The sequence below is a fragment of the Denticeps clupeoides genome, chromosome 7 (genome assembly GCF_900700375.1).
Source record: "Denticeps clupeoides chromosome 7, fDenClu1.1, whole genome shotgun sequence".
Classification (NCBI taxonomy): Eukaryota; Metazoa; Chordata; class Actinopteri; order Clupeiformes; family Denticipitidae; genus Denticeps; species Denticeps clupeoides.
In genome coordinates, this window is record NC_041713.1 from 4,949,133 (window position 1) to 4,962,861 (window position 13,729).

The window sequence follows — 13,729 nt, forward strand, 5'->3', positions numbered from 1 at the left end:
TTAACCACCCAGCTCTTTTAGTTGGTGTGTAATTATTTCAAACACCCTAAAGAACGTCAAGTACGTCAATGCTGCTTGAAAAGGGAGGAGCTTGTAGACACCCTACTTCTCCTCATCAATATGGCGTCCATCTCATCCCATTGTCCTCTTTTTCCATCTGTCTACACTCTATTGTACACGGGGTATGACAGCGCACATCACAAAGTTGAGGCCACGCCCACGATCAACGCTGAAATGCAGTTAAACATTAGTTTTATTGGAGGATCCTGATTGGTGAACTAGTGATTGTCACTTTAGGCACTGTGTTGCGTGCCGCCGCTCCCAGCCTCACATGCGGCAGAGCAGGCAGCCGATAGCCTCCTCCAGACATCTGCGGCATCTGCTGGGGCTAAAGATGCGTATCGGGTACACACACACACACACACACACACACACACACACACTGCAGAATGCACAACGTACATGGCGGAACTTTTCACGGCATGAAACTCTTGGCAGATCGCCAGCCTGACGATGACAGCAGAATTGGCGGGTCACATGACAGTGGCATTACGCTGTTAATGCTGCGCGAATGACAAACCTTCAGCTAAAGATAACAACAGAAGTGAAGGAGCCGGTTTTAACTTTGCCTTTCTTTTTTTTTTTTTTTTTATCTTTTCTGTCCACAGACTGAAACTTCCCAGTCCAAAAAAAAATAAAGCAGGTGACCAGTTTTTGAAAATTAATATCCATGGAAACGCAGGGTTTTTTCCTCTGTTAACCCAGCTGTGCCGCGTTGGTTTAAAGGGTCCCGATATCTCCCAGAATGCCTCAGGAGTCGTTCGAGCGGGATTATATTAATCCACATAGCTCTGGAATTAGGGGTGTTTTCGTGGCCATGGTGACAGCACCCCGCTGGGTGGCGGGGGGTCAGTTCATGCCAGTGGATTGCAGGGGTGTAATGGCGAATTCAGATGCAGCATATGGCGGCCCGGCCACTTTCATCTGGCATTTGGGCTTCGAAATGTTCAAATAATTGGGTCAGTCTGTCTGAAATCTTATTTTTGGATTAAAGCAGAGCATCAGGCTGCAATGGTTGAGATTTTTATTTGATCGCCCATGCCCATCACAACCATCCCAATATGTCCATGGCCGTAATCGACATGCAATAATGCGGCAATTGTTTAAAGAAAATGTCTCAGATTCAAAGGATGCTTTTTATCGCTCCTGCTCGTAAACTTTTCTTTTTCCTTTGTAGATATGACACCCAGTTTTTGGTCTCCATTAGTGTAGCCTCTTTTTTTTTTTTTTTTTTTTTTTTTTTTTACCCTCCTCCAAACAGGTGTTTTTGCAGTTAGGGTTAAATTTATTGCCAGGTTCAGGACCGGGGGGAGTTTCTGACACTTGAAAAGATTTCTTGCTTTCTGGTGCATTCAGTAAAGATTCCCATTTCTTACGCTCCAAAAAAAAAAAAAGAATCAGTGGAAGGGTTGTGTTGATCGGATAGTTCTGCAGGGACAGGTACACGGTACTCACAGAATCGTCACAAACGCGTTAAGTGACATTTTCGTAACGTCCCAGCGACCAGTTCTGAGTGTAGTGAGATTTTGCGGAGCCTTGCTGCAATCCAGACAATCGGAACAAAGCTCATCACACATCAATAAGCCAAAAAGTCATGAACCTTCTGAGAACAATACACAATACCAAATAAAGGCATCATACGACACCTTTAATTATTAAATCAAGATGTTGTTTTTCCTCGTAACTTCAGCCATTGCTCCGCAAGCCGCGGCATGTCTCTCTGATGGATGAAACGCGTTGGAAATGTCGTGGGACAGATGAACGTTTTGGGTGTTCCAGCCCGGTCACGTGTGGGGAATCTCGGCACGGGTTCAGAGGGGCGAGACGCGACGTTCGGTTTCGCGGAGGTCGCAGAGCTTTTCCGTCTCCGTGGCCCGAATCGGCGAGCTCCAGTAGTACCGCTGCTAATTCTTGTTTTGTTTTTTTTTGTTTTTTCAGCGTTCCGAAAGCGTTCCCTCTGCAACCAATTATTTTGTTTTGTGTTTTTTTTTTTTTTTTATTTACTTTGAAACCGAGACGCTTGTCATTATACAAAATGCAAACATGCCCGTTTTTCACGCATGGTTTTCGTGCGGAATTGTGTTCATTTGTTTGTTTCATAAAGACACAGCTTGTTTGGCCAAAGAGCATTGATTATTTTATTGCATTTCGTCTAGATTCGGTTAGAGCGGTCACCCCTCCAGGCACCGGGACAACAAAAGTCGGCGCGCAACCCGTGGTTTTACTTTCCTGCCTTTTACAATTTTCTTTATTCTCTTTGTGTGAATTTTTATAATTGAATAAAATTGTTAGTCGGCGCGGGACGTGTTCCGTGTATGAAAAAACGCGTCCTTTCGAATTTCTTCACGGAGGCTTCTGGCTCTTGGATCAGATCTACAATTGCTCCCCGGGGTCAGGCGGAACAGGCCCGACCCGATTGCGCTTCGCCCGCCTGGGCTACCGTACGGCACAAACAGTGGAGCTTTTGTCGCCCCGCCGAGAAGAGTCCATTTCCCCCCACGCTGAAGCCAGTTGACCAAGGGCGTCCGCGGCTCTTACCAATGAAGTCATGGCTCTTGACGCGAGGAGAGGAGCCGGAGAGCTCGCTCGGCCCCGCCAGGCCCAGATGTGGCCGCCTCTGGAATCTTGGCAGAAACAAGATGGGAATATGACGCCGACGGCGTTGCAGCTGAATGGCAAAGGAGACAAAAAAAAAAAAAAAGCAAAGTCCGTCCTCTTCCCCTTCATTTTTCTAGTTGCCCAAGCAGATAGCGGACAAAATAAAAATAAAGGAGCGGCACAATGTTGTGCTTTAGAGAATCTGAAGGAATTTTGATAATTACTCACGTGACCTCTTTATCTATTTTGATTATACTTATATGGCTTTATGGTAGGCGTTTGACTTGCGTAAAATAAACGGATTTTTTTTTTTTATTGGTTCGCCTTTTATTTAAACTGATCTACATTCAGACACACAACATTAGACTCCATCTTCATCCTGGCATGGTAGGCTCACATTGTTTTTCCGTAATATTATTGTAGCCGTTATGAATCTAACACAATAACAGAACAATTTACAGAAGATTCAGCCCCATTTTCTATTATGAATGCGTGTGTACATTTTCATTGGCAGATTCTCACTGAAGGCATCAAAACTATGAATGAACACATGTGGAGTTATGTACTTAACAAAAAGTGGAGACCTGACCTCCACAGTCACCGGACCTGAACCCAATCCAGATGGTTTGGGGTGAGCTGGACTGCAGAGTGAAGGCAAAGGGACCAACAAGTGCTAAACACCTCTGGGAACTCCTTCAAGACTGTTGGAAAACCATTTCAGGTGACGACCTCTTGAAGCTCATCGAGAGAATGCCAAGAGTGTGCAAAGCAGTAATCAGAGCAAAGAAACTAGAATATAAAACATGTTTTCAGTTATTTCACCTTTTTTTGTTAAGTACATAACTCCACATGTGTTCATTCATAGTTTTGATGCCTTCAGTGAGAATCTACCAACGTAAATGGTCGTGATAATAAAGAAAACACATTGAATGAGAAGGTGTGGCCTGTACTGTGTATATATACACACACGCACATCTATACCCATGATCTGCTTCCTCATTCTGCTGTTTGCTTTTCCCGCCTCCTCTTGTGCTTACAAGGGCAGAGTGAGAAGGAATAAACAAAGGCTTCAGGGCGGTGGGAAGCTGCAAACGGGAACATATTTCGTTCCCCTTCGCGCACTCACACAGGAACACCACACACTTTACCGGCAGGGAGCGCATTGTGGCGTGAAATGCCGCGATTTCACCCGAAGGCCGAGTGGCCCTGAGGCTGTAAGACCCGACACGTTCTTCTTTAGGAGCATTTTTAGACCTTTGGCTGCTCACCTATTTAAAATAAAAAGGTTATATTTTATGGAAATATTGTAAAAACTGTCAATATGTATGCGTTGTGTTACATTTGCCATGAATGAAGTGGTAGAGGGTGCCAAGTACATTTTTAAAGTATGGTGTGTATGGGGGTCATTCAGAAAGGTCAACCCCATCTGGGGGGGGGGCTGTATGGAAACGATGGACACTGACGGTAGGGAAAAAGGAATGCAGTGTATTGGGAAACAAATAGTAAATATCAATGGGTTTAAAGCAAGCCACCTGAAACAGGTTCAGCTGTGTGTAGAACCTACGCCTTGCACGCGGTTATGAGCACTTTTAGGGGCTTTTTTAAAGTGAAGTGATTGCCATTGTGATACACAGCACACGGTGCACACAGTGAAATTTGTCCTCTGCTTTTAACCTTCACCCTTAGTGAGTAGTTGGCAGCCGTGACAGGCGCCCGGGGAGCAGTGTGTGGGGACGGTGCTTTGCTCAGTGGCACCTCAGTGGCACCTTGGTGGATCGGGATTCGAACCGGCAACCTTAGGATTACGGGGTCGCTTCCTTAACCGCTAGGCCACGACTTCTGGAATCAGGCCTGCTCCTGCGCCCCCGTGGCGTCCGGGGGAAGCCAAACGTCACAGAAGGCTCTTTTCGGTTAGACTTCTGTAAAAAAATAAATTTCTCAAATGACCATACATCATTTGAGATACAGGACTTTCGTGGATCTGATGTGACATGGATGCTTGTCTCTGGATTTTGCCAAAATAAGGTAATGAACAGTCGGCCCATTTGTTGTGTCTCTTCAGAGTGACAGAGATGAAGATGATGATGATGGTGACTGTTTCATGTGATGAGAGAAGACGTGAGGAAACACACGTCGATCTACACATGACAAGCGGCTTTGCACTCTCGTTAAAAGGGCACCGAATGGACTTTGGTCACTCGGGCTGTTTTGCATTTCGTGGTGCAGAAGTGCTCGCCCACACACTGAACACGCCCGCACGTACACTAACACATGCAGTGCGTGTGTCCACGCCCAGGTGTTTTGCTTGAATTCAGATTCCTCGACACGGTTTGCACACCCCGTTCCCGATGCCGTTGGCTCTTTGCGGTCTTTGTGTTAATCTGCAGCTGAAGGCTGGGGGAGTCGATGGAGATGGACCTCAACACCTAACAAAATCAGTGACGAAGGGCCATTGCTCCTCTATCCTCACCCCGCAGCGTATAAAAATCCGTCTATGCAAATGTGCCGGAGCGGGCGCTAGCGAATCGCATTGTGTCTCAAACGACACACCCACCGTCATGGGCCAATTCAGAGGTTATAACACCCGCTGCTTGAGGCTGACCAATCAGGACATTTTCCAGTCCCCTGGAATAGACTTTGAAGAAAGATTCATTGCATTTCCCTGTCAAGTGGTTTGTTCCGGTTCTGCCCTCTGATTGGTTGAGACACGGTCAAAGGCACCATGGCAACAGCCCATCTGTGACCACATATGACTTAAATAATATTTCAATGCAAGTTTTGCTTCTGTGTCGCTTTTGAGGATGTGTTGCTTGTCAGATGTAGCTGGATAATGAACTGCATGCCTTTATTATTAAATCCAGTTTTTTAGTTCATACTTACTGTCGATAAAAAGCACCATTTGTGGGGGGGTTTGAGCACTTGACCCCTTCACTAAGATCAGCTCACAGGAATGCATGACCTGTGATGGCACATTACCTTTTCATTCCAGTCTTCAGGAACAATGGCCCTAGGTTGGAAGAAAAAAGAGTAATAAGAACTACAGGCTAATTTTCTCTATCTTGGAGAGTTTGAAGTAGCTATCCGCCCTTCTGGTCCGATATCCGTAAGATTTAGTGATATGTTCACGTTTAAACAAATTTTTGTTCTTGGAACAGGAGTTAATCTTTATCACTGAGGAGGTTTGATCCTCCTGATCTCTCCTGATCTTATGGAGCATGGCATGCAGGGAATTCTCAGATGAGCAAATTGGACCCCAAGTCCCCTTTTACACTCAGGTGGGTATTTTTTTTGAAGCATCGTCCTGTCGTTCTTTTGATGGATATTTAGTTTGGATTCTGTAGTTGTCAGCAGTAATTTCGCAACAACACCGTCCCGTTCAAGCAGGAAACGTTCACGAACAGCTGAAGAAAACGCCTGTTTTTTTGTGTGTTTTTAAAATGTTACTTGCACATCTTACTTGGCAGCTTCTTGTACTTTCGTTTACAACATAAGCACTCATTGTTTGAAACAAAGATTCTTTAGAAGTGGGGCAGGCAAGTGACACAAGTTGCACGAGGCAAATCTGTCAGTGACCTGCTTTTTTTCCACCTGTTGCAAGGTCTACCGTCTGCTACAGTTTCTTTCCATCTTGGCAGACCATTAAAACTAAATCAATCGACACACACACATAGAACATCGCACACATTGTACACTGTTGGCAGAGCAGAAGATCAGATTGGTCCAGTGTTGTATTCAATGAAATGAAATCTATGGAAATATCTCCATCGACGTAAATGCTGGTCATGTGATAACTATAATGAAATATATCATGTAATTTTGTTGACAAATAAAAACGAGGTTAAGTATGATTTACAAAATAAAAACTAGACTAAATTGTCTCATCATTTTCTCATCATCTCATCAATGCCATTATTATTATGCTGGATTTATTTTTCCCTTGTCTCCCATTCGGTCCCAAGGTAACAATGATGTAATAACAAGATGGCCTTGTTTTAATTATGATATGGGTTTGACTACAAGAAAATATTGTATGTGTCTATTCTACTAGGTACTTGTACTTTATTAACTGGGTTAAATATAATTGAATTACTAAAATTTTGACTAAAATCTCATCAGTACTTGTTGACTAAAACTAGACTAAAATAGTCATGGATAATGCTGACTAAAATATGACTAAAATGCTCAGATTTAGTTGACGGAAACTTGGGATACGTATCCATATATTGTCACCATATATGTGACCATGTAGTATTCAATTAACATTTCCATTCCATAATGCCTTATTAGATTTCTTGGTTGATAGAGATGGAGAAGAATATATGAAGAATCGTCCGGAACATGCCAGGTTTTGTGTTTCCTTCCATTCAATTTTCCTTCCAGTCATTTTTCTCCTGAATGACAATAATGATGGGCCAAAACAATGAAAGTCATTCTTTGGGTTTGATTTGATGTTTAACACCAACAAGCACCAACGTTTTCCTTCTGATTCACACTTTTAGTGCAACTTCCAGCACCCCAGCAGGTCTGGTGGTGTTATTCTTAGTCCTTCCAGCGCCAACAATGCTCCGTCCTGACGATTCTGTGGACGTATGTATCTGGGAATGCTACTGTGGTTTCCCTAATGTGGCAAGAATATTTATGCCTAGACAGAAAGGGCCTCCTAACTACCAGCCCTCTGAGGCGAGATTGTTTTAGGGTGGGTTGTAAATGTCTGGGGTGAAGGAGTTGTTTCCCCTGGACTTGGGGCACAGAGCTCCTGGTTTAAGGGCTCTGAAGCTGATAAAGACAACACTGTTTCCTCACTTGTGCCAGAAATGAACGGATTCTTCCATGGCTAGAGCTAGCCACATGAAACCTAATGTGCCCAAGGCTCAGTTCAGCCACAACAAAGCCAAGATATTGTGAAATGTTTACACCCGGCCACGCTGACTAGCGAAGTTGGTTAATGATGCCCGCGTTAATAATTCATGGTGAAGTTCAGCGGTGACTCCTGCTTCATTAAGGTGTAGCAGCGGGACTTTCTCATAAATCAGCAGCTTTTGGGGGGGGTTTTCTCGGCCCTGCGGCTTCTGAGGTGCGACTGGAGGCCAATCGGTGATATCGACCCTCGGCCCCTGTAATTAGCAGCCAGATAGCCGAATGTGTGCGGCAGTGCCGACACTCTTCTGTGGGGAATGGAGACCATCTGTTGTGGGGCTGAAGTGAGACCTACAGAAACAGCAGCTTAAGGAGCCGCTCCGGAAGCTCAGTTGGAGTGGCGTTTAAAAAATGCACAGCATGGTAAGACATTATTCAAACAGTCATACAAAATGGAGGTGTTTTTTTTTTTTTCCCCATCAACATTGATAAGACTTTACTGTTCAGTGCTAACCACATGTTAGCCATGTGTTATGAAATTTTCTGGCCCAAGATGTTCAGCACGGGCTCATGTCAGTGTCCGGACCTTATCTGCATGTCACAGTACAGCGATATCCTCTCGGGCCATGTAAAGATCCGCTTAGCGCCACTGAAGGATTTCTAACATAATATGATTGTGGCACAGCAACTTGACAAATGTGGCATATATGAGAACTTTTTTTTTTTTTTATTTGTAGTACTGAGCAGAAGTCAGCGCTGCAGGAACGGGGTATCCCAGGCCACCGGCCTGCAGCTGACGTAAACTATGCAGAGCTGTTGACAGCTGTGTATTTTACAGCAGTAAAAGTTATAAATGGTGGATGTCATCGTCCTGCGGGAGCGTATGGCGGCGTTGTAACCCTCCAGCCCGCTAGACACAATGCATTACCAATTATAATTGTATTATTATTATTAGAACCACTTCATTTAGCTGTTCCAGGAGGCAAGGAGCAGCATGAAATGATCCTCATCTCCGGCAGATGCTGTCACAGTTAACAGAGCAGCTCTCCTTTGGTGTCGACATTACAGCGCTGCCCAGAAAAGCAGCAGTGTGGATAAAATTAGACGCCCGTCTGGTGAAATGTAGGCTAATGTGAGGAGGGATGAGATGAGGAGGATCGGGGGCTGTGTCTCTCGGGTCACCTCTCAGAGTTCGGAGAGCCGGTGACAGCATCAGGAGAAGGTTAGTGGAACCAGGTTTTGGTCAGATTCCTCACTTCGTGTGGAGATCTAGACCAAAATGGCTGCTCTGTGATTGGCCGAGCAGTCTTGTTCACATCTGAATCCTTTATTGTATTCAATGAATAGCAGTATCAACAGTTATTTTCCAATCTGGCAACATTGGTGGACGGCTAACTTGAAACACTCACTACAAAAATAGTATTCAGTATTTGATCCTGAAAGACAAAAATAATACACTTTACAGCATTTCCAATGAACGTCTTGGTGCCATTTCTACTATAAATAGGTCAAGAATTCTCTTTTTTATTAATAATATGAATGGTATCATTGATACTATTTATAGTTGTGGCTTTCTTTTTTTAACATTCTTCTCCTTAAATAGTCTTTTTTTGCAGGTTTGAAATTTATTTCTGCTGACTTGCAGGCCTTCATCTGTCATTTCCCATAGATCTGGTTAAGTACAGAGCAAAATAAAAATGAATAGGAGGCTTTATCCACTGTGACGGCCTGGTCGGCTGTGATTAAGTGTGGATTTGACGGAGGGGTGTTTAAACGCAACTCAATCCTCCGCACGGTTAAAAAGGGAAAGGTTCTTTATCGCAGTGCGGGTTGTCCTGGTGTTTTTTGCTTTGGAGAAACACATAATGGAGACCTGTTGTGGCATCTGACCGCGGCCCGGCCTGTTCTGAAAGAGAGCATTTGAGTTTGAGGTTGTGAGACCCACGATTGGACCTTTTTTTTTTTTTTCCACAGAGGGGGGTGCCAGAGAAAAACGCTACTGTCTATTCAACTTGCTTTCTGAACTGTGATGGCCGAACTGCAACAAATATGAGCTTATCTGACCCGAATGAAGATTTTCGGGCCACCCCTGCTGTTCATTTGCAGCCGGAGATGTGAAAGAGCGATTGAGTTGAGACGAACAGGGTGCACATCTGGGCACCTCCAAAATATTGAAAAAGCCAGTAGAAGAGAAGGCTACTGTGAAGGTCTTTTGGATAATGCACTCATTCTCTAAAGGCCTTTTAGTTTTCTACACAGGACCCTATTAATACAATAGGAAAAATAGCTAAATCAATAAAATCAATAGAATACCCAAAATCAATGTTAAAAAAAAGGCTTTTCAGCATATTGATATTCATGCGCCAGTGTGTGGCATTTACAACAGACATTTGAAATAGTTTCAACCAGGGCTGAACGATATGGCCAAAAAATTGATCACTATATATACTTTCCCATATCGAACAACTCGATTTTTGCAATTGATTTTTATCACAATTTTTTCTGATATTGCTGAAACTGAACTGAAACCAAAGACACCACAGATAATACACAGTTTATTAACATATAAAACCATGCATTTCGCCGGCCTCCTTGGCTCTGTTTTCAGCCATTTTGCTGCCTCTTGCTTTGCATTACTTCCGTATTCCAGTCCCTCAGCATCTGCATGTCTCCATTTCAAAGTAATTTGAATACACTCACAAAATATGCCAATTTTTGCCATTTTTAAGGCCGTGAAAAATGCCCAAAGCTGATCACTGAGATCGAGCTGAATTTTATCGCAGTCAAGATCACGATCCAGATCGTGTAAGCGGCCAGCCCTACTTTAAACACATATCTGAAGACATTGTATGGATCAGTGTATGGCAAAGCAATGTATGGATCTCCTCACTCATCTCAGCTCTCATTTCCAGACGTACGACGACAGGCGTCATTCTCACTCCGTCATTCCGTCTTATCTTTTCATCCATCAGGCCCCTGAAACTCGACCCTGTTGCATCCAGGGTCCTTTAAAGCTGGTTTGTGAGAGCGCCATTATTCCCCCCATTTCATCTCGGCTGGGACCAGTTAACCACAGTGGTGCCAGGAGCGGCGCCATTTCTGTGTTACAGCCGTCTCTTCTCGTGTGTTCCAGGTGCGACGAGGGACGTCGGCTCCGCTCTGACCAGGATGTGCATGAGGCACCGCAGTATAGAGGCGAAGCTGAGGCAGGTCTCGGGGTAAGGGCCCTCTCCACGGTGGCCCTCTGGGCCCTGCACGCAGGACGAGGCACACGTTGTCCTGTCTCCCGGCGCACTGCTGCGATTTCAGGAAAAGTTGTTCCGGACGGAGTTTGTAAATAAGCGCCGCTGTGGTTTGGCATGCAGGGGGGACCCCGGGGACGAGGAAATAAAGACCCCGCGGCCGTTAACCGAGATCTTGTTTTTATCGCCCGTTTCTACAGTTTCCGTGCGTATCCCAAGAATCGCGCTGTGGTCCACGCATTCAAAATCACATCACATAGATCAGGACAGCTTAATTCTCTAATGTTCCACCCGGACCAAAACCCGCGTGTCTCAAGCCCCTGTCTCGCCCCGTATGTCTCCAGGGCCTTCAGCGACTGCCTCGTCAACCCTCTGCAGGACCAAGTGGAGGAGTGGAAGAGAGGCGCGCAGCTGCTGGACAAAGACCACGCCAAAGGTTCTTACAGAAAACAGATCTTAACACCACAGAAGGTTACTGTTAGCTGTTCTACATGCAGATTGTGTTTGACCTGTTTCCCCCTTAATAGGGTGGCAGTAGCCTAGTGGGTAACACACTCGCCTATGAACCAGAAGACCCAGGTTCAAACCCCACTTACTACCATTGTGTCCCTGAGCAAGACACATAACCCTGAGTGTGTCAGGTGAGCGAGTCAGGTGACTGCGAGGAAGAGAGAGGATTGGTTAGGACAGGAGATAAACAGGAAGTCCTGGCGCCTGCTCCTCGCTCAGACATCGTGTTTAATTCATGGTCCATGAGCTCTCACCTGTTCCCCGTATCCAGTCCTCTCCATCTCCGGTACCTTGAGTTCCTCCATCTCTTCAGCTCGCGAGCTACTGTTATCGGCCGGTTTATCGTAACGCCGTTTCCCCGGTGGGATTCCTGTCAGGCGTGTAACCACACAGACAATCGTGAGAGAGGTACGCCCTTGTAGCGTGCGGGATTGACCCAAACGCGGAGAGAGCCGCGGGAGGTTGGAAGACACACGCGATTGTTGTTGTAACGCCCGAGCGCTAAAAGCGGAATCCCACCGGGGAAACGGCGTTACGATAAACCGGCCGATATAAGTAGCTCGCGAGCTGAAGAGATGGAGGAACTCACGGTACCGGAGATGGAGAGGACTGGACACTGGAAACAGGTGAGAGCTCATGGACCATGAATTAAACACGATGTCTGAGCGAGGAGCAGGCGCCAGGACTTCCTGTTTATCTCCTGTCCTAACCAATCCTCGCTCTTCCTCGCAGTCACCTGACTCGCTCACCTGACAGAGTGTCTCCAGGGGGGACTGTCCCTGTAACTACTGATTGTAAGTCGCTCTGGATAAGGGCGTCTGATAAATGCTGTAAATGTGGATGTAAAATGTAATAATTTTTTTACCTCTAATACAGCATTATCATAAGTGGGAGTTTTCAAGAGGTCAGCATAATATCATCCCACTGAGCGAAATATAACCAGAGCGCGTTTTATTATTTTAGTGTGTAGGTTCAGTGTAGGTCATGAAGTGGAATGCAAATCAGATCTATAACAATTATTGTAATTCTCAAAAGGATAATGCCATAACATAAACACTAAATATGATATGGATTATGACTGGTTAAAAAAAAAAGTGTTATTTTCGTAATTTTTTTTAGCTGTTGCCAGATTGAAGAGCATTTAGATTATTTGGTACTTCTGTTTTTGCCTCGTCAGAGTACAAGCGGGCTCGTCAAGAGATCAAGAAGAAATCTTCAGACACGCTGAGGCTGCAGAAGAAGGCCAAGAAAGGTAGCGTCCCCGTCCGCGGTCACGCCTCTGTGGCCAAACGGTCGGCGAGGTCATGCAGCGCCTCGGGCGTGAGACTGGCGGCCCGTCATGAGCTTCTGTCCACTGCTCTGCGGCAGGGGAGGCGTTCACCGTACAGGCCACTGTGATTAAACGGCTCATGGCGGCTTCTGTCACACGCTGCGATCCGTCACACTTCAGACTCCCTCCGTGTAGCGACTCGAGTTTCTGACATGAATGTTTTCCTCTCTCTCGTACCTGAACTCGCACACACGCCGTCGCCAGCCGACCCCGTTGGTAAGTCACTGCGATAAAGCACACACGACCTTTAAATTGTCACCTGATGGGTAAACGTGAACTTTCGTGCCTGTCGTGTCACTGTTTGTGCATGCTGTCCTTTTGCCATGTTTGGAGGACGCAGATTCATGGAAAGGGGAGGGCTGGGTGTTTGGACCCCGGTAACCCGGGGCGTATGAACTCGAAAGACGTGCAGAGAATGTTCAGGGATCCCTTCAGACAAACACCATCCTTGTGGTTAATTGTGGCTTTTTGCACATCTTCTCAACCCACCCACCCCGTACACCTCCACGCTCTGCAACCTGCCCTCGTCCTCCGCCGACCTGTCTGTTCTCGTATCGGTTCATGCGAACCCTCCGCCCTCTCGTCTGTTGACCCGCCCTGTCTGGCGGTGGAGCCGCTGTTGAGAAATGTGCATGGTCCTGCACCCATGTCTGATGTGCAAGCACGCCAAGAGAATGCCAGAAGTTATGCTCAGCATTCCCCGCCCCCCCCCCCAAAAAAAACATTTTTCCCTCCACGTATATATGTTTAGTGGTGTTGGAACGGAGAGGGTTCCCCTCTTTCCGTCCCGTTGTGTTTTTGTTTGTGCCATTTGCAGACCATGGGAATGAAATTCAACCACAGCACCATAACTGTTAATCATTTACAGTCTGCTGTCGTATGAGCTAGTGACTGATTAGCTGCCGTTCTGAGTTTTCATTTGCTTTGCACATTAAGTAACCCTCCACTGACAAAGTTCTACATAATAATAAACCATAAATCAGAAATGATAGCGGAGGGCACCCTAAATTGACCCCAGAGGGACTCCATGTCTGGACTTTCTCAACACGATGAGACAAACATAACAGCGGCCATGGTTCGATTTAACAGCAACCCAAAGCTGTGATTTCATGTGGGGGAACTTCTGGAGCTT

General features: G+C 45.7%; 1 protein-coding gene across 9 annotated transcripts in view; it reads left to right on the forward strand.

The window, feature by feature from the left end:
• Window positions 1-13,729, forward strand: part of LOC114793501 (protein MTSS 1-like) — a 30,790-nt gene that overhangs the window by 8,932 nt on the left and 8,129 nt on the right. For 8 of the 9 annotated variants that reach the window (XM_028985325.1, XM_028985324.1, XM_028985330.1 and 5 more), the window contains exons 4-6: window positions 10,649-10,733; window positions 11,102-11,193; window positions 12,445-12,519. In XM_028985325.1, the coding sequence (XP_028841158.1) occupies window positions 10,649-10,733; window positions 11,102-11,193; window positions 12,445-12,519 (252 nt within the window). Of the gene's footprint in view, window positions 1-10,648; window positions 10,734-11,101; window positions 11,194-12,444; window positions 12,520-12,546; window positions 12,814-13,729 lie in introns of those variants that run through there. The other variant, XM_028985328.1, reaches the window with a different exon arrangement.